This window comes from Heterodontus francisci, chromosome 37 (assembly GCF_036365525.1).
Source record: "Heterodontus francisci isolate sHetFra1 chromosome 37, sHetFra1.hap1, whole genome shotgun sequence".
NCBI classification, from domain to species: domain Eukaryota; kingdom Metazoa; phylum Chordata; class Chondrichthyes; order Heterodontiformes; family Heterodontidae; genus Heterodontus; species Heterodontus francisci.
This window is the reverse complement of record NC_090407.1, coordinates 5,713,412-5,733,257: the sequence shown is the minus strand read 5'-3', so window position 1 is coordinate 5,733,257 and position 19,846 is coordinate 5,713,412. Positions and strand designations below refer to the sequence as shown.

The following is a 19,846-nucleotide window of genomic DNA, read 5'->3' as shown; positions in this document are numbered from 1 at the left end:
ACAAGTTATTAACAGGATTGGCAGAAAGAGTTTACAACTTCTATCAAGTGCCTTCAAATGACCCCTGTATACAACAGGAGCAGCAAAACAACTCTGATAGTCATTATCCCTCCGTACTCTGGATTAGTTGAATTACTTTGGGCTATTCAATAATAACCCATATATATCTAAACTTAGCGTAAAATTGCCATCAGTTAAAGATTTGGTGTGATAGCGATATAGCTGTACATCCTGAAGACTTTGCTAGAAAGCACATTCATTGTTGTATCACATATTTTTTCCCCACTAGTTCTAAACATTAGTCAGGGTTCATATTCCCAACTGCTGTCCTTTGACACCTGACAGAAAGTCCATGTGTAGATGCTGGAGAAGAGATGGGATCAGGCTTAACTGTGCAGTCAAGTAGCGTACTTGCACACACTCAGACTTGCACATGAGCAATGCCACTTGAGTGAAGTACTGAAAGCTACTGGTGCTTGTGAAACTGTGGCTTAGGATAAGAAACTGCATTTGGGAAAATTATTACAGTTCGGGATTTTTTCCAACACTTGGTCTACTCCAAAGATTATTAAAAGAACTAGGCCTAAATTAAGAACTGAAGACTGAGGACTTCAGTGTCAATAACATCATATTCTATATCCTCGACTTCCAAAGAAAACTCATTAATTTTATTGGCTAATCTGAGTGATTTGTTAGAAGAGATCAGTCCTATTGCCGTTGGTCACTGCACACAGCTGTGCTGTTATCCCTGATTTCCTGCTAATCAGTGTACCAGGTCGTTCAGTTACTCTCGAGCTTATCAGGCCTTTGTTCACGAAGATCCAAATAAAGCAAGGTATCTTTTATGCCCTCCTTAATGAGCCTTCTCTGGGCCTGTGGTCATGATGGCTTGTCTTCTGTCCCTAGTATGGAATATTTTGCCATGGAAGCTTTCATGATTTAATTAGCATTAACCCTTCCCTTTCCCAACATTCAATCCAAATACTGACTCCATTTTGTGGACACATTCCGGCAATTCTTAGAACATTTCTCCTGCATAAGTATGGAGTGAGGTGTACAGGAAGTTGCCTTTGAAAAATAATTTCTTCTCAGTAACCAGGCAATCAAATATTAACCCTTTTAGGTGGACAATGTGTTAATTGTTGACCTGTTTCTCACACCTGGCAACAATTGGAAAACACAATCCCATCTGTGTGGTTAAAATGGAATCAATGTATGAAATACCTCTTGTCCTTTTAAAAAAAAACCCTATAATTTGCTGAACTTGAGATCAAAGGCATATTGAGGCTTTGAACTGAACATGCTGTCTTCAGTACCCATACCATATTTTAAAGAAGCGCTTGGACCTCATTTTGAGGGTAGCATAATTTTAAGCTTTATTATACATAAAAAATAGTGGCTGAAATTTTACGCCACCCCAACGAGTAGGATGGTGGTGGGGGGGTGGCGTAAAATTGAGCTGGAGGCTCTGGGAGGATTTCCCAACCTGCTCCCCCCTCCGTCGCCCTTTATGTGGGGGGGGGGGGGGGTGGGGGTTGAAAAACGGCCCGCCCGCCCCAGGACAATCAAGTCACTTAACGACCACTTAAGGGCCTTCGCCCAACTCCATGCGGATTTTACGCGTGGCAAGCAGGCGTCCTGGAGCCGGGAAAGGCCACCTGGGAAAACCAGGCAGCTGCCAATCATCCTGGGGGGGGGTGCGGCCCGCTACCCCAACCATCCCCACCACCCAACACGCCCCCCACCTTCCCCTGCAACCGACCACCCTTGCCTCGCCGGGGCCCAACCGATTACCCCCGGTGAGGCAACCAAATCTTACCTTTCCTCCTGGCTGCATGTCGTCTTCTATCTTCGGCTGGGCTGTAGTCCCAGCAGTGGTCACCGCTCCTGGTGGCGCTGCTGGGACTAAGAGCCACTGGCCCACTCCCTCAAGTGGGTGGAAGTCCCGCCTCAGCACAATTAAAGCCTGGGGTCCCGTAAAATACAGAACGGATCCCCAGGCGAGGTGGAAGCGGGTTCGACGCTGACTTTTACGTCGGAGGACGGCTCCCGTCCTCCCACCATAAAATTCCAGCCAGTGTTGGGGAAACGAATGAAGCACCGATCCTTTCAAGGCAGTGTTGCACTTATTTGTTCCTCTACATGTCGGGTTAGTTTTAGCCAGTGCAGCACCAGCATAAAATGAAACTCTTATCATTGATGTTATTGCAGTATAAATGTCCCTTTTAGTTCTATGTTTCTTAAATATATCTTCCTTTTCCTCTGCTTTAATCACTGGTCAATCCTTAACGTTTTGTTCTCGTCATTGGCAGTAATGTTGAGCTGGAGCTGTCATGTAGAAAACTTTCTTGGAGACATTTTTTCTCTCATTGCAAACTTGTTTTTTGGTTCACTAGTCACCATAGTTTTCTCCCTCTCCGCATCATTTTGCATTTGAGTTGGTCCATGTGTTTTTTGATAAAGAGAAAAAAATGCATTTATATATTCACAACCTCAGGATTTCTCAAAATAGTTTACAGCCATTGAAGTACTTTCTAAAGTATAATCACTGTTGTAATGTAAGAAACATGGCGGCAATTTGTGCACTGCAAGGTACAACAAACAGCAATTAAATAATGAGCAGGTAATCTGTTTTTATTAATGTTTTTGAGGGATAAATATTGATCAGGACACCTGCTTTTCTTTGACTAGAGCCATTGGATCCTTGGCATCCACCTCAAAAGGCAGACAGGACCTCAGTTTAACCTCTCTTTCGATAGACAGCATTTCTGACAGTACATCACTCTTTCAGTACTGCAGTTAAATGTCACTCGATTGTATATATTTCAAGTTCCCAAGTTGCTCCAAATTTCAGTCAAAGAGGTCACTACAATTAAATCCAAATTTCCTAGAATTTTGAGCTGTTTGGTTAGTGCTTCAGTCATTGTGTCATTGTGATCATGCACTGCAGAGGTGAGGCATTTGTGGTAAAGTATAACAACTGGGATGGGGCTCAATCCTTCCGTTTTTGAACAAAATCAATGGCAGATTTCCTTTTCTGGCATTTCGAAAGAACCAGAACATGGCAACATAATCCCTGACCAATTTTCTTCTTTTGGGCCTCCTTATCTCGAGAGACAATGGATACGCGCCTGGAGGTGGTCAGTGGTTTGTGAAGCAGCGCCTGGAGTGGCTATAAAGGCCAATTCTGGAGTGACAGGCTCTTCCACAGGTGCTGCAGAGAAATTTGTTTGTTGGGGCTGTTGCACAGTTGGCTCTCCCCTTGCGCCTCTGTCTTTTTTCCTGCCAACTACTAAGTCTCTTCGACTCGCCACAATTTAGCCCTGTCTTTATGGCTGCCCGCCAGCTCTGGCGAATGCTGGCAACTGACTCCCACGACTTGTGATCAATGTCACACGATTTCATGTCGCGTTTGCAGACGTCTTTATAACGGAGACATGGACGGCCGGTGGGTCTGATACCAGTGGCGAGCTCGCTGTACAATGTGTCTTTGGGGATCCTGCCATCTTCCATGCGGCTCACATGGCCAAGCCATCTCAAGCGCCGCTGACTCAGTAGTGTGTATAAGCTGGGGATGTTGGCCGCTTCAAGGACTTCTGTGTTGGAGATATAGTCCTGCCACCTGATGCCAAGTATTCTCCGAAGGCAGCGAAGATGGAATGAATTGAGACGTCGCTCTTGGCTGGCATACGTTGTCCAGGCCTCGCTGCCGTAGAGCAAGGTACTGAGGACACAGGCCTGATACACTCGGACTTTTGTGTTCCGTGTCAGTGCGCCATTTTCCCACACTCTCTTGGCCAGTCTGAACATAGCAGTGGAAGCCTTACCCATGCGCTTGTTGATTTCTGCATCTAGAGACAGGTTACTGGTGATAGTTGAGCCTAGGTAGGTGAACTCTTGAACCACTTCCAGAGCGTGGTCGCCAATATTGATGGATGGAGCATTTCTGACATCCTGCCCCATGATGTTCGTTTTCTTGAGGCTGATGGTTAGGCCAAATTCATTGCAGGCAGACGCAAACCTGTCGATGAGACTCTGCAGGCATTCTTCAGTGTGAGATGTTAAAGCAGCATCGTCAGCAAAGAGGAGTTCTCTGATGAGGACTTTCCGTACTTTGGACTTCGCTCTTAGACGGGCAAGGTTGAACAACCTGCCCCCTGATCTTGTGTGGAGGAAAATTCCTTCTTCAGAGGATTTGAACGCATGTGAAAGCAGCAGGGAGAAGAAAATCCCAAAAAGTGTGGGTGCGAGAACACAGCCCTGTTTCACACCACTCAGGATAGGAAAGGGCTCTGATGAGGAGCCACCATGTTGAATTGTGCCTTTCATATTGTCATGGAATGAGGTGATGATACTTAGTAGCTTTGGTGGACATCCGATCTTTTCTAGTAGTCTGAAGAGACCACGTCTGCTGACGAGGTCAAAGGCTTTGGTGAGATCAATGAAAGCAATGTAGAGGGGCATCTGTTGTTCACGGCATTTCTCCTGTATCTGACGAAGGGAGAACAGCATGTCAATAGTCGATCTCTCTGCACGAAAGCCACACTGTGCCTCAGGGTAGACGCGCTCGGCCAGCTTCTGGAGCCTGTTCAGAGCGACTCGAGCAAAGACTTTCCCCACTATGCTGAGCAGGGAGATTCCACGGTAGTTGTTGCAGTCACCGCGGTCACCTTTGTTTTTATAGAGGGTGATGATGTTGGCATCGCGCATGTCCTGGGGTACTGCTCCCTCGTCCCAGCACAGGCATAGCAGTTCATGTAGTGCTGAGAGTATAGCAGGCTTGGCACTCTTGATTATTTCAGGGGTAATGCTGTCCTTCCCAGGGGCTTTTCCGCTGGCTAGGGAATCAATGGCATCACTGAGTTCCGATTTGGTTGGCTGTATGTCCAGCTCATCCATGACTGGTAGAGGCTGGGCTGCATTGAGGGCAGTCTCAGTGACAGCATTCTCCCTGGAGTACAGTTCTAGGTAGTGCTCAACCCAGCGGTCCATCTGTTTGCGTTGACCAATGCACACCCCTACATGTTGTATCCACATGCAGTATAATTCTGATCGCTGCGTACCAGAACACAGGACTGGGCCAATTTTGTTGCAAAGACTTGACCACTAAAAGTGTAGCTTCCGTAGTCCCTCTTCTCTCTTGGGAGAAAATGTGCCTTTTATGATCCTGAAACTTGATGCAGAGGAATTTGTCTTAATGCTGATAACGACCTACTGGCTGAGGGAAGGACCATTCTTTTAAATTGGTGTCGAGAACATCAGTAACAGAGCCCCGCAATCAGGTCAGCAACTCCTCATCTTAGGCCGAGAGTGGGGAGAAACATGGGGCAGAAGAATTAACAAACAACATAAAAATACCTTACAAGAAAAGTGGTATGTTATATGAAGACGTGCCTCAGTGACTAATTGGAATTTCTAACTTTCCATAGCCGATGGCAAGCTCAGTTGAAAATATGTTTGTATATATTTTTAAAAATACTTTTGAAACATAAACCTGACCTGCAGTTTCATTCTGGTTTCCTTAGGCTGCCTCCTCAACAAATTGGCTTCTGGAATCTCAGAGTGTTAATGAATTGAAAGCTGAGATCACCTCATTGAAAGGACTTCTCCTAAGCAGGTAAAGTTGATCTGCGCTAGTACTGAAATCTGTATGAAAGGACAAGTAAACTGCAGTATTTATTTTCTGTGCAAAGGGTACTGATTTGCCAAAAAGAAAGGTTTCTGAAACACATTACCACTGAGTAAAGACTTAAGATGAGCTTCCCCAAAAGTCCAATGGGTAAAGCATACAGAGCAGTGGGTCATAGATTCAGTTCTCGGTCTACAATGCGTTAGACGATCACAACTAGTGCAGCTATTGACTTCATCAAGAGTTTTTTGCCCAGGAAATCCCACTCTGTGTACACATGTATGAGTTTTTTGCACCATTTCATTTGTGAATGCCTTTTAGAAGCCTGAAATGAGAACATGAATTAACTATTGAACCAGATAACCTATCAGTCCCTTCTTTGTAACCAATCTGCTGCCCAGTGCCAAGGTAAGAAAAAGGTGCTGGACCTTTGGGAATTAGCCCTTAAAAGTCCTGAAACCGAACTCACATCAGAAACCCAGCTTAAACCAAAATCCCTGCTCAATCACTGCTAGTCATGAGAGGGGCCATTCCAAAATCCAGAACTTTGCTCCAAAAATATCCCTAAAAAGTCCCAGACTTCTCAGTAGAATTATCCCTCCTTCACACAATTGGAAAGACAGCAATGGCCTGGTTTTGCTCTTCACAAGGAAGGCACAGCTTTCACCATTCACCTCATTGGCAGTTGCCCAGAGACTTTTTTCTGGCTTGTCAGCATTTGTTGGTATCTGTTTCAGTGCACGCTCTGTACAGGGATCTGTGGCACGTGTGAGCAGTGCAACAGTGAGACTCAGATTGAAGAATTCTCATTTGGCGGTTATAGTCTCAACCAGGAAGTTAAAAAAAACAGAAAATATAAATCACATTTAAATCATGTGCAAGAAGCAAAATAAAAATTGGGACAAACTGATAGGATTAAGGCCGAGAGATAAGACAATCAGAAAAAGTTTTTTTAATTTTTTAAAATCTGCAACATTAATTTTATTCTGAGGGAATGAGACTCCACACTTATAAAATTATTTTTTCAGAGCCAGACAAGTTCAGTAATTATCACTTATTATACCATTAAACTCATTCACTTCTAAATATATCAGCCTAGCTTTTAGTCTGGAGCTAGTGGCAAGTACAGCAAGTTCACGTGTTGCAGTGATTTCAGTGTCAAATCTAGTGACGAGGACTGTAACAGTGCACCCTGTGGAGGAGTAGGGTATCTCTGACAGCAGCTTCTAGATTTCCACATTTAACTGTGCATTTGCGAATTCCAGAAGTTGCCAGTATTATTACAGTAAAATCTGGGCCATTGTCTTTTAATTGGAAATAGCAATTGAGGCAAAGTGACTGTTAACAACAGCCTCACAGCTCCAGTGACCCAGGTTCAATTCTGGGTACTGCCTGTGTGGAGTTTGCAAGTTCTCCCTGTGTCTGCGTGGGTTTTCTCCGGGTGCTCCGGTTTCCTCCCACAAGCCAAAAGACTTGCAGGTTGGTAGGTAAATTGGCCATTACAAATTGTCCCTAGTATAGGTAGGTGGTAGGGAAATATAGGGACAGGTGGGGATGTGGTAGGAATATGGGATTAGTGTAGGATTAGTATAAATGGGTGGTTGATGGTCGGCACAGACTCGGTGGGCCGAAGGGCCTGTTTCAGTGCTGTATCTCTAAACTAAACTAAATTGAAAGTGGAGGTTCTCCATGGAGTTTGAAATAAACAAAATTCAGAATCATAATGCTCTTAAAGTCAAATGGGAATACAATCTTTATTTCTTGCACTATTTAAATTCAGTGTAGACTCCCAATGGGGGGGAGAAAACCATGTCACTTCTGTGCAAAAAAAACCTTACTCTTTCAGAATATTAGTGTACCACACTCTAAATAGAATTTAAAGATGCAGTAGTTATTTCCAGTAGATTTTACTGAGATTTTGTCATGAACATTCATAATCTCGTACTTTGGTTGTAGGCGACAGTTCCCATCTTCGCCTTCAGCTCCAAAGATACCCTCTTGGCAGATTCCTGTCAAACCATCTACAATAGCCACTTCTGTAACAGTCAATCACAACAACAGCAGCAGCGACATCTCACCTGTCAGCATTGAATCTGCTGCTTCCTCGCCAGTCACCGAGAACCATAGCCCTGAAGGGGGGAATCTCAGTAGCCATGTCATTAACAGCAACAAAGTAGATGTTAAAAGTCAAGTGAGGATGGAAGTCCAAGGGGAAGAAGAAAAAAAGCAAGAGAATGAAGATGAGGATGAAGATGATGATGTCAGTCATGTGGATGAGGACGATTGTCTGAATGTGCAAACAGAGGATAGACGGGGTGGTGACGGACAGATAAATGAACAAGTGGATAAACTACGGCGTCCAGAAGGTGCCAGTAATGAAAATGACATTGACTAATTAGCAAATGTGATCTTGTGATAAACTCCATGAACAGAATGCCCATAATTCCATTAATTTACTGTAAATACATGCTTATTGCATCCTGAGCAATGAATTTTTGCAATCCGGAAAATAACCCTGTGACATCTGTAAACACCAGATGAATATGTGTGGCTATTTACACCCATTTGCACTTTGGTGCAACATTATTGCATGACCAAATCAGAAGAGTTCAGGGTTCACGACATGGAAGGTGAATTGCCTCATTGGTGAAGAGGTCAAAATATCCACCTGCAATCTACCTGGTTGTAAGCTAAAACCCCAGCACAATTCCAACACCTTGCTTGTGATGTATTTTGTCAGCTGTGATGCCCAATCAACCAAGGAAACATGATTGGGAATCCAGACCCACCTTTTATGTGAAGAGATAGTGTGAAGAAGTAGTGCCAGTAACAATGCTTCAGTGGGTGTCAGCAGTCCATATGGCTGCTAGAAGCACCTCCAAGACCTGGTACAGTTGAAGCTTGCTAGGAGCATGGCTAGAAATGATAAGTTTGGGTTCAGATTATTGTATAATGGGAGTGAATGGAAATTTTATGTTTGCATTGGAATAACTTTCTATTTGGGTGTGGCTGTAATTGCAGTGCACACACTCACATAGACTGGTAATAGCCCTAAGGGGTGGGATTGTGACAGTGTTGATTTTCTTTTGTTAGGCAAAAAGCTTTTCAAGCAACTTTATGGTTCAAGTTCAAGAAATTTTTCTGTCACCTTTATACCATTATTTGTATAATCTCAATAGACTGAGATATAAAAGAGGAGTTTCAATGTCAAATTGAGTGTCACAGTACCTCACTATAAAACCATCGCAGAGAATCCTGAATTTGGAAGAAATTGATTTCAATTATGACCCAATAGTGACACTTTGATATGCCACATCCATCAGACATTGCTCCCTTTTCTTCTAGTCCAGTTCCTAATCAGTGCAGAGAGTTTCAACAGTTCAGTAAGCAAAGTGCTGTTATCTCGTGTCCTTTTTTTGTTGTCGGGGTAGGGTTGGAGAAGCAACAACACTCTGCGTTTTAAACACCTTTGCTTTAATCATTTTGACACCAAGAAAGTTTTTAATATAAAATGACGAAATATGGTGGAGAATGAGGTCATATTTTTCCAGAAATGTGTATGTAGCATTTAAATTGAACTTTGCAGTAAAGCACATGAAATGGTTTGATACATGTTTTCGTTAATTCCAAAATACAGTTTCTGATGTAGGCAATCCAAGTGGTACTGTTGCTTTAAAATTATTTAAGATACACTGGGATGAAAACCACATTAAAGGCTCAGTGACATTTGGGGCAGAGGATGGGGGTGTTGTATCCAACGAAAATAAATTGAATACATTGTTTTTGTAATTAGTAAACCTTAATGTTGCAGCCTGCTTTTTATAATTTACCCCGCCTTCGGCCCAAATATCATCGCAATGCCTTTCAAGCAAGAAGGTGTTTATTTTCAAACATTGCGAACCAGCGTATTTTGCCTGGAGGTCTTTGATTGCTGAGTAATTATTTCAGTGGTAATTATTTTAATCAAACATTTAAATTATACAGTTTTGCACTTGTATTGAAGTTACTTCACAAGTAAATTTTATGATGAAAACATGCCCTGACCTTTATGATAGAAGGAGTTCCTATTTGTTTACTTATCTAACACAGGCTCAGAGATGATATTTAATTTAGTGTCAATAGACCATGACGAGCATTAAAAATAAACTTTCACAGCAAGGTGGTGAATAAAATGTGGTTAATCACTGGTCCGGAAATGTAGCCGTCTGCTTGGCTCCAGTGTTGTTGTGCTAAAGCACCAATTAAAAATGGCACCATTAGGACAAATGATTTAGATGGGCTAGTGATTTAGTACCATTCAAATTCACTCAGAAACCAACCCCTCCGACTTTCTGTGCAAAATTGCAGATTACTGGCAGCAATTTAGACTGTACGTGATTTGTGGGAATTTGAGACATATGTTGCACCACATTAAATGATTTGCTTGGAGGCCCAAAAAAAAACAACAGAAGCTTATGGATTGAATTTTAACCATATGCTATTTGATTTTATTAAAATACAATCCCAGATAAATCAAGATACTTAGAATACTAGAATTGTTGGGAATGGGGAGAGGCTGTTACATAGAATTTACAGCACAGAAACAGGCCATTCAGCCCAACTGGTCTGTGCTGACATTTATGTTCCACATGAGCCTCCTCCCACCCCTCTTCATCTAACCCTATTGACCCAACAGATCCATACCTTTTTGTTTGATCTTGACCCTGCCTTCTCCACAATTCCATCACTCCTTCCTTGCTGCAGAAACCCATCAATGTTTGTTCCCAGGTTTATCATTTTTGTGTAAAAACAAAGGCTACCTGACTTTCCTTCTTACTCCTAAACTTAGTTTTAATTTCTGTCCCCTGATGCCATAAACCTGCACCATAGTGAGCAATTTACCTGGATAGACTTCATCAAACTGCCTTATAGTCATGAAACTCTCAATTCAGTCACTCTGAAGTCCCTTCTTTTCCGAAAAAAAAAGTCAAGCTCAAATTGCTTAGAAATTTCTCATAATTTAGGTTCCTGATATCTTGCTGGCTCCTTTTAATGGAACCACACACCGGTGTTTGGGTGTTAGCCCTGGGTTAGGTAGCCTTCTCACCTCTGAGCAGATGGTCGTAGGTTCAGGTACCACTCAGGGGACTTGAGCACATAATTTTAACAAACACTAATGCAGTACTTAGGGACTGCTTCACTTTGCAGGTGCCATATTTCAAATAAGGCATTAAACCAAGGCCCCGTTTGCCATCTCATGTAGATGTAAAAGGTTCCATGGCGCTATTCGAAGAAGAGCAGGGAGTTCTCCCGATGTCCTGGCCAATATTTATCCCTCAACTAATATCACTAAAAAGATTATCTGATCATTAACTTACTGTGTGGAAATTACTGCCATGTTTCCTACATTACAACAGTGACGACACTTCAAAAATACTTCAATGGCTATAAAGCCTGTTGGGACATCTTGGGGTTGACACTTTCTTCCAAAGCACTTCTGTTCATAGGAAAATGGTAGACCAGACTGTGAATTGAAAGTTGCACCCTTATGTGTGTCATGTGTGTGAAAGAGCGAACAGATATCCATTAAATATGATATTATGAATTACTGAAAGTGAGTTGAAAGCTGAACTCCGATGTTGAACTGGGGATGAGCAGCAATGGCAGTGTCTTCATGCCAAAAGAAGTCTTTGATTTCAGAGGTGTTAAATGTGAGGCCTGGATTTTATAGAGGTGGTGCATGTTCAGTGGGATAGGATTTTACCCTACAAGTGACCCCTGCCATGCTTCTGACAGGCGTCATCTACATATAGGAAGCAGGCCATTCAGATTACGACCAAAGACTTTCTACACAGCTTTTGGGGGCCTGGTACGGTGGCATGAAGAAGGTCGCCACCAAAGCCCCATCTATTAATGTTAAGTTGGTGTGGGCCAACAATTGGGGCAAGTGGTGGGTAATGTGGCAAGGGCCATTCCCTCATTAAAATTTAATTTGCATGTGCTTGCCCACGTATTATGGGGAAGGCAGTGGCATAGTGGTAATGTCACTGGATTAGTAATCCAGAGCCGAGGCTAATGTTCTGGGCACATGGGTTTGAATCCCACCATGGCAGATGGTGCAATTTGAATTCAATTAATAAAATCTGGAATTTGAAAAAAAAAATCTAATCTAATGGTGACCATGGAACCATTGTCGATTGTTGTAAAAACCCATCTGGTTCACTAATGTCCTTACTAGGTCTGGCCTACAGGTGACTCCAGACCCACAGCAATGTGGTTGACTCTTAAATGCCCTCTGAAATGGCCTAGCAAGCCACTACTCAGTTCAAGGGCAATTAGGGATGGGCAATAAATGCTGGCCTAGCCAGTGCATCCATGTCCCATGAACAAATTTTTAAAATGTGGATACATTTTGGGCCAGCATATCTACTCATTGGGAAATGGAGGGTTGGGGCAGTGGAGGAGAAAATCAAGACCTTACTGTCTTCGTTACGAGATGACCCCTGATTTGAGACATCAAATTTGTCTACTGCCTTCAATCTATAAACTTGCATACATTAACACCTCAAAACATGACTGAACTAGACATTAATGAATCTTCTGACACCATTAATTTCTGGGCACAGAAAATTGTACTAATGAAAATTATCTGGGACACGTAACTTACTGAAATACAGCTGAATCGAGAGAGTTTCTTAGCTTCTCTCTCATCACAGAGGTATGGGAACTCTTAAAGGTACGTATTATCGAAAGTCAATCTTTAATTCACATTGTTCCATCTCACTGAAATCATATAAAAAGGTACAATATGGAAATTTTTCCTATTTGACTAAGTTTCACTTCTTTTACAGTAGAAGTAAAATATTAAATCTATATTAATTCTGTTTGAATCTTTGACCTTAGGAGGTCTTTAGTAAGTTGCATAATAGCTTGTCTTTTCTAGGTTGATTTTGCTGCCAGACCAGTATCTGAAGCCAGCTTAAAATTGAACCATAGCAAAGCATGGTGGTTAGCAAATCTGAGTCCTGACAGTGACTAAATACCTGTGTGTGCAGCTTATTTAATTCTCACTGTGTCTGTAGCTTGAGGCAGCAGTTCATCTATGTTTGTTTCAGGGAAAGGATGTTGTCAGCGAACGAATTCATGACCAAGTAGTTACAGCTGCTATAATTCCATTTGCCTGCTGTGTTTGGGACCAAAATTTCATAAGGTACCAATAGTATCTAGCAAAGTATTTCAGAATTCCAGTAGTTTTCTCTCAAATTTCACTTTGCTGAGAAACTTGAGCGAGGTGTGTTGCTTTTTACTGAGTCAGCATTCACACAATTTGCCGAATGGCTGCCTTCTATGTTGTTTGACGACCAGGTGGAAAATGGGGAGATGAGGTAACTGGAACTGTAGTAGCAATTAGGTGAAGCCGAGTGTAGCTTTAGAAAGCCTGAATGAAGTAGGTGGAAGAGAAAACTGAAGGAGGTAAAGAGTTCCTAGGAAAAAAATGATTTGGAACAAAAAAGGAAATCAGTAATGAATCTCATAGATTGAGGAGGCAGGCAAGAGAAAGAATATTTATGGTTGCTTATTTGGAGCTTAGAAGGAACTAAAAGACGTCAGAGTTGCAATGACCATTGCAATATTGATAAAATAAACATAATAGGAAAGATCAGCACAGAGGGACATAGGTTGGAGGCTACAGGTCAGAAAAGAATCAACAATCAGAAAGCCAATTTTTTCTTGCACCATGCCCAGGTGTCTGAGGGAGGGACTAGAAGATCCTCCCCAGATATAGAGGCAGCATTCAAGTCTTGGATGGGTTTGTAGAGAGTTATTGAGAAATAAAGCAGGAAAAACATCTCCTTGGAGTTAGTTTTAGCAATGTACAAGATCTGGAGTTCCGTTTGACATCAGAGGAGATAGTGAATCAAAGGAGGACTATGTGGATCCATCTAAAGGAAAGTAGCTATTTGTTGAACTTGCCAGCAATCTCATGAAACTTTCATCAAGGACTCGTGGATCTGAAGGAATTTGGTGAAAGCATCAGCAAGAGAGTGGACGATGAATGGAGAGCATTATTGATATAGGTGAGAAACAGTATGAGTTTGGGGAAACCAGTGAGTTGAAAAGAAAGGATCACTTTTAGCACATGTAGAACAATTTTGAGTGGAAGCTAGATAGCCATGAACATAACTTTGACGGAGCATCCATATAATGGTGGTAATGTTTAGAAGTGCATGGTGCCAGGCTATATCAAAAGGTTTGGAGATATCCAAGATGGTGGCAAGTGAATCATCAAAGTATTCAAGAGTGCAGTTCCAGAAGTGTGTAACATATCTAAGATGATTCATCAATGGAGCAGCCATGCTAAAGAAAACCAAAGTGGCATTCGTGGACTTCCATAATTTCTGTGTAGTTTTCATGATCGTCAATGTTTAATTTAATTGATACCGTGCAAAAAATATCGTGGGCATTATCATGGGCACCTTGGTGAAAAGATGACCAGTGGATCAACCGAATATCTCATATGGTGCAGGTGTGTAAAGTGTTTTTAAAGACCTTCTTAATAGTTTTATTCCAAAAAGTAGCTTTAAAAAAATTCTCATTAAGACCATTTCCACCTTTGGTTATAAAAGTAACATTGATATTTTCTGATTGAACTACTGGAACAATGCGATAAATACAGCCGTATTGGTTATACCCTGCTAGGGTTGTGTAATCAGACTTCATTTTTCTTTATGTTCATATTAACCTAACAGTTAAATCTCAGCTAGAGTTTGAGATATGCTTCACAACCGTCTAAAATGGCACCAAAACTTATTTTATGACTATTTTCATTACATGCAACTCTATACATTAATTTGAAATGAACACATTGTTACTATTGGTCAGAGCATCCTTTGATTTTCCAGTACTGATGTCACTGACGTACTTTTACGCTTTGCAGTATTGTTGATCGTGATCTTGTGACTTCCCATCATCGACTGCAACAAAATACAAAAACAAAATAAAAGCGAAATACTGCAGATGCTGGAAATCGGAAATAAAAACAAAGTGCTGGAAATACACAGCAGGTCTGACAGCATCTGTGGAGAGAGAAACAGAGTTAATGTTACAGGTCTATGGCCTTTCATCAGAACTCATTGTCCATGTTGCCTTAGAAACATTTCCTGCTCAATTTAGTTGAGTTTGTGACTTTTTTTGTTGTGAAGATGTTCACCTGCTGGCAAACCAGATTTTACAACCTCTTCCCATAAATTTATCTGGAGCTAAAATCAAAGTCGATGTTCTGACAACTTTCCCTTTTGGCTTTTGCTACTGTTTTAACCACTTTTAATCACTTAGACCATTGAAATTTTAGACAAACCTTCACATAGTGTTTACGCCACTAACCGAAAATTAGATATCATTTTAGCTGTTTCTTGCCCACAATGTTAAGACTGCAACTGTAGATTTTACAGTATTGCAACTGTACCTTGCAGAGACTGTCTTGCCTGGTAGTTCAGACATGACACCTGATGAGTATTGGGCAAGTGGAGAGTGTGGAATGGTTTTAATTACATGGGAGTGTTTGATCCTGACATTCCCTCTGGTGTTTTGGAGTATTGCTCAATGTAGCTGAATCTACCTGAATGTATTGATCACGTCATAGTAAAAGTGGATAGAAATAAATAAAAGATTTTCAGTCTATACCTGTTGTATTCATTTCTCTTCAGGTTGGTTCCTCGCTAAGTTTTGTTGTAGGACTGTAATGTATTTCAAAAAAGGAAAATAATACAATTGTATTTGATTATAATATCCTGCACATTTTTTTGCTTTTAGATGCCCTTGTTTCCAGGGTTAGTGGTGAAACCATTTCTGATTCCTATTCCTCAATAAATTATCAACCACACCTACTTGCATTTCTGTAGCACCTTTATTGTAATGAACATTCCAAGGCACTTCACAGAAGGGCATAAGGGAAACAGATGGGCGTTAAAGGTAGGAGCAGGAGGAAACCAAAGTCATGGTCAAAGAGGTGGATTTTGATGAGGTTTGTAAAGTGGAAGCGGGTGTGGGGAGGAAATCTGGGAGAGTAGGACGCAGGTGCCATCAAGGATGAAGTGTAGTAATATATTTACTCTTAGTTCTAAGTCAGCCAGCTGGTGGTAATTTAAATCAATAGAAATACAGTACTATTGCAAAAGGGGCACCATAGCATTTAGTTTATATTTGAAACCAGGTTTATATTTGTGTGTTTAGAGTACGTTTATATGTATATAGAAACTTTATCAAGTGTTGATGCCAACATTGGATATGTAAAGTAATAGTCAACTGGCTCAGTGGAGTACCTTATTTGTCCCACAGAGTGTTAGCAGAAGCTAAAACTTCAACCAACCTGTGATGAAAAATCCTAGGACTCTTTGAGGAGGAGGGATGTGTCTCTGGATTTTCAGCAATGGTGTAGGCCAGCATTCCCAATTAGTTCCAGTTCTTTGCCGCAGTCAAAGGAAGGTTTTCAGTTTGTTTTTGACGAAGCTTGCTTTTTGAGTAACCTGCATGCAAACTGATTCATTTATTTACTGTGATCTGGGATCACTTTGAGAGCACCTTGGCTGCTTCATAACTACCATAGTGCATCCCACAATTAATGATCCAGCCTAATATTTCCACTATAGTACGTGCTTAAGTGAATCCTAGTGCACAGCCTTCTACCATATGTGTTTAATGCATATGCTGTCTGTAAGAAACACTTCCTAACCTGGGATTTGCCAACTGAAACTATTGAATTTGTTCCTGTTGTTGCTTTGACCTAATGGTGCAAAGTTTTAAACTGGAAGAAATGTTTACAGCCAAATTCCCCTGGGCATTTCTGCTTCATTACCTCTGAACAAGCCAACTCAACTTGAATTGTGATCTAAATGAAGGCGGCTGTGTGATTTGGCCGTTGGCGCAGCAATTGTAATTGCTGTGTGTGTAGTTTAAGAAAAGACTACGCAAGTGCTGGCTGGTTAACTATTATGATTATCATTTAAGGATTCATGAGTTCAGACCCGCTCCAAGATCTGAGCACATAATCAATGCAGTACTAGGGGAAGTGCTTCATTGTCGGGGGTGCTTTCTCTTGTTTGAGATGGTCATTGCTTGGCCCTTGTTAGCTTAAACCTGAATTACCTGACCAGAGCTGGCAGACAGCCATAAAGACAGGGCTAAAATGTGGCGAGTTGAAGAGACTTAGTAGTTGGCAGGAAAAAAGACAGAGGTGCAAGGGGAGAGCCAACTGTGCAACAGCCCCGACAAACAAATTTCTCTGCAGCACCTGTGGAAGAGCCTGTCACTCCAGAATTGGCCTTTATAGCCACTCCAGGCGCTGCTTCACAAACCACTGACCACCTCCAGGCGCGTATCCATTGTCTCTCGAGATAAGGAGGCCCAAAAGAAAGAAAGTCTGGTATGGGCTGCATCATTATCAGCAGAGTTGTGAATGAAGTTGAACAGCATGGAATTGACAATGAATAGTCCACACCTGAACTTTTGACAGAGGGAAGGTCATTGATGAAGATGGTGGTGAAGACACTTCCTGAGGATCTCTTATAATGATGTCCTAGGGCTGTAATGAACAGCCTGCAACAATCACAACGGACGTATCCTCTTTTTTTGTAGGGCAGAGGCCCTTTAAATTTTTATTGCATGGCTTTGCACACGTGGTAGCAAAAGGGCTGACTGTGCGCGGTCTGTGGGAAACTTTGGCTTGTTGCACTGCCGTTCAGCTTAGAGGGAACGTTGACCACAACCATCTTCATTTATCTCAGGAATTACAGCAGTCACAGGATAGTATTCCCTTTGACTCCCATTTTCCGAGGGCTCCTTGATGGTTGAATGCTGCCTTGATGTTGAAGGCAGCTACTCTGACCTTTAATCTTGGGAATAAAGGAAGAATTATAGCAAGCACAGGTCGGCTTTTTTCCTATTCATCCATGGGATATGAGCATCGCTGGCAAGGCCGGTATTTATTGCCCATCCCTAATTACCCTTCAGAAGGTGGTAGTGAGCTGCTGCCTTGAATCACTGGTAGCAGTTTTTGATACAACTCAATGGCTTGCTGGGCAATTAAGAATCAACCACATTGCTGTGGGTCTGGAGTCACATATAGACTGGATAAGGACAGCAACTTTCCTTCTCTAAAGGCCATTATTGAACCTGATGGGTTTTTACAACAATCTAGTTGGTTCATGGTCACCATTACTGATACTAGCTTTTTATTCCACCTTTATTTGATTAACTGAATTGAAATTTAAATGGTGAGATTTGAACTTGGGTCTCTGGATTACTAGTCTAGTAATATAACTGCAATGTTAACATTTCCATTAGTGTACCATGTTAACATACCATTAGTGTACCATGTTACCATACCATTACCATACAATTAGTATGTATGACGCTGTAGTGACGCTCATTAAAGATCTCTTCAGATTTTCTATTTGGAATCTATTTCCATTTGCTCACTTCGATGTAAAATGTTACCACTGAGCTCAAATCTATTTGAAAAAAAATGTAAGACATTAGTTTCAACCATTGATTATTTAAGATGAAATTTCTTGTCTTCCCACCATGCCATTAATTTATTCATCAAATCAGTGAACATAGGTGATTCATTCTTGTCTGGTAAGTCTTTAGCATTAGAAAAACTAGACAATCTTACTTCGTTGCTAATGATGAGGGTGTGAAAGATGTGACTTTCAACCATTAAATTAATTTAGTTTGGAAAAGACTGACAAAATGCATTATCTGTCACAATCCCTTTTACACTAAAAATGCATGTATTAAATGAAGTAGTGACATCTAGTGGTGGAAGGTAAGTTTCATGACATTCCTTATTATGTTGTAGAACTAATTTATTCCTCTTTAATAACTCAGATCCATTTACCTGTTACCCTGATGTGATGTAAATTAAGTTCATAGAAATGCCTCAAAGAGGCAGTGTCCACTTTAAGAATAAAATCTTTATATGTTGTTGCTCTCTATCCTTATTATTTGATTATTTGAATAACTTTGAATAGAGTGCTGATGACAAGGGACAAACCAGCAGAATTTCTAAATCCAAAATTGTGTGTGCATTATATAAAATCTCTTTCTTTTCTGCCCAGGTCTCATAGCAGTCTCCTAATCAATCTGGGAAGGGGCTGGCTCAGGATAACTGTCCCTCAGATCTTTCCTCCCTGGTGGACTCAACAGAATAGTTGAGACTGAAGAGTGGGTTGTATTGTGCTGCACTGCTCCTGCGATGGGCTGGACTTCTACATCTGCCCTGAAATAAAATATTTAAACATAAAACAGACCCAGATAAACATCAGAATTTTATTCCTTTTAAAGGGATACTGGTGATATGCTCTTTTTGAGAACCATCTGTTCCTGGTTAGATAAGAATTGATTTTGAGTGCCCCAGTGTAACCTTAATGTTTGAATTGACTCTCCCATGTCAAGGCTCTGCTGAGAACAGAAGGTTTAGATAGGGAAGGCAAGTGGTAAGTAAGAGAAAAATGATAAAATGCACTGACAAAAATCTAGACATTTGTACGTTGAGGGTTTTTAAAAAATCACCTTGAGCTCTTATTTGTATCCATTTTGAAATGTAATTAGATTTATTTCTTGTCATCTATTTTATCCTTATTGCCTCTTAGACCAGGCAGATTGCAGACAAGTGACTGCTGAGATCTTCATAGCTTCTCCCCTGAAGTTGCTCTGTGGTCAGCTTTGGAGAAAAAGGAAAAAAGACTTCAGTTTCATAGCGCCTTTCGTGATCATCAGACATTCCAAAGCACTTTAAAGCCAACAAAGTACTTTTTGAAGAGTAGTCCACTGTTGTAATATAGGAAATGCAGCAGCCAATTTGCACACAGCAAGCTCCCACAAACAGCAATGTGATAATGACCAGATAATCTGTTTTTATGATGTTGATTGTGGTATAAATATTGACCAGGACACAGTGAATTATTCCCCTGCTCTTCTTTGAAATTGTGCCATGGGATCTGTTATGTTCACCTGGGAGGGCAAGTAGAGCCTCAGTTTAATGACTCTTCTGCAAGACAGCTCCTCTGCCAGTGCAGCACTCTGTCAGTACTGCACTGGAGTGTTAGCATTGACTTTTGCATTCAAGTCTCTGGAGTGGGACTTGAACCCACAACCTTCTGGCTCAGAGGTGACAATGCTACCAACGAAGCCACAATTTGCCTGTGTGGTCTGAGATGCAACCCCTGCTGAATTTTC

General features: G+C 41.4%; 1 protein-coding gene across 5 annotated transcripts in view; it reads left to right on the top strand.

The window, feature by feature from the left end:
• The window catches only part of pex14 (peroxisomal biogenesis factor 14), a 253,197-nt gene extending 243,771 nt beyond the window's left edge, over window positions 1–9,426 (top strand). For all 5 annotated transcript variants that reach the window (XM_068016938.1, XM_068016935.1, XM_068016937.1 and 2 more), the window contains 2 exons: window positions 5,526–5,617; window positions 7,586–9,426. In XM_068016938.1, coding sequence (XP_067873039.1) covers window positions 5,526–5,617; window positions 7,586–8,024 — 531 coding nt within the window. In that variant the 3' untranslated portion in view covers window positions 8,025–9,426. The remainder of the gene's footprint in view (window positions 1–5,525; window positions 5,618–7,585) is intronic.
• The last annotated feature ends 10,420 nt before the right edge of the window (window positions 9,427–19,846 follow it).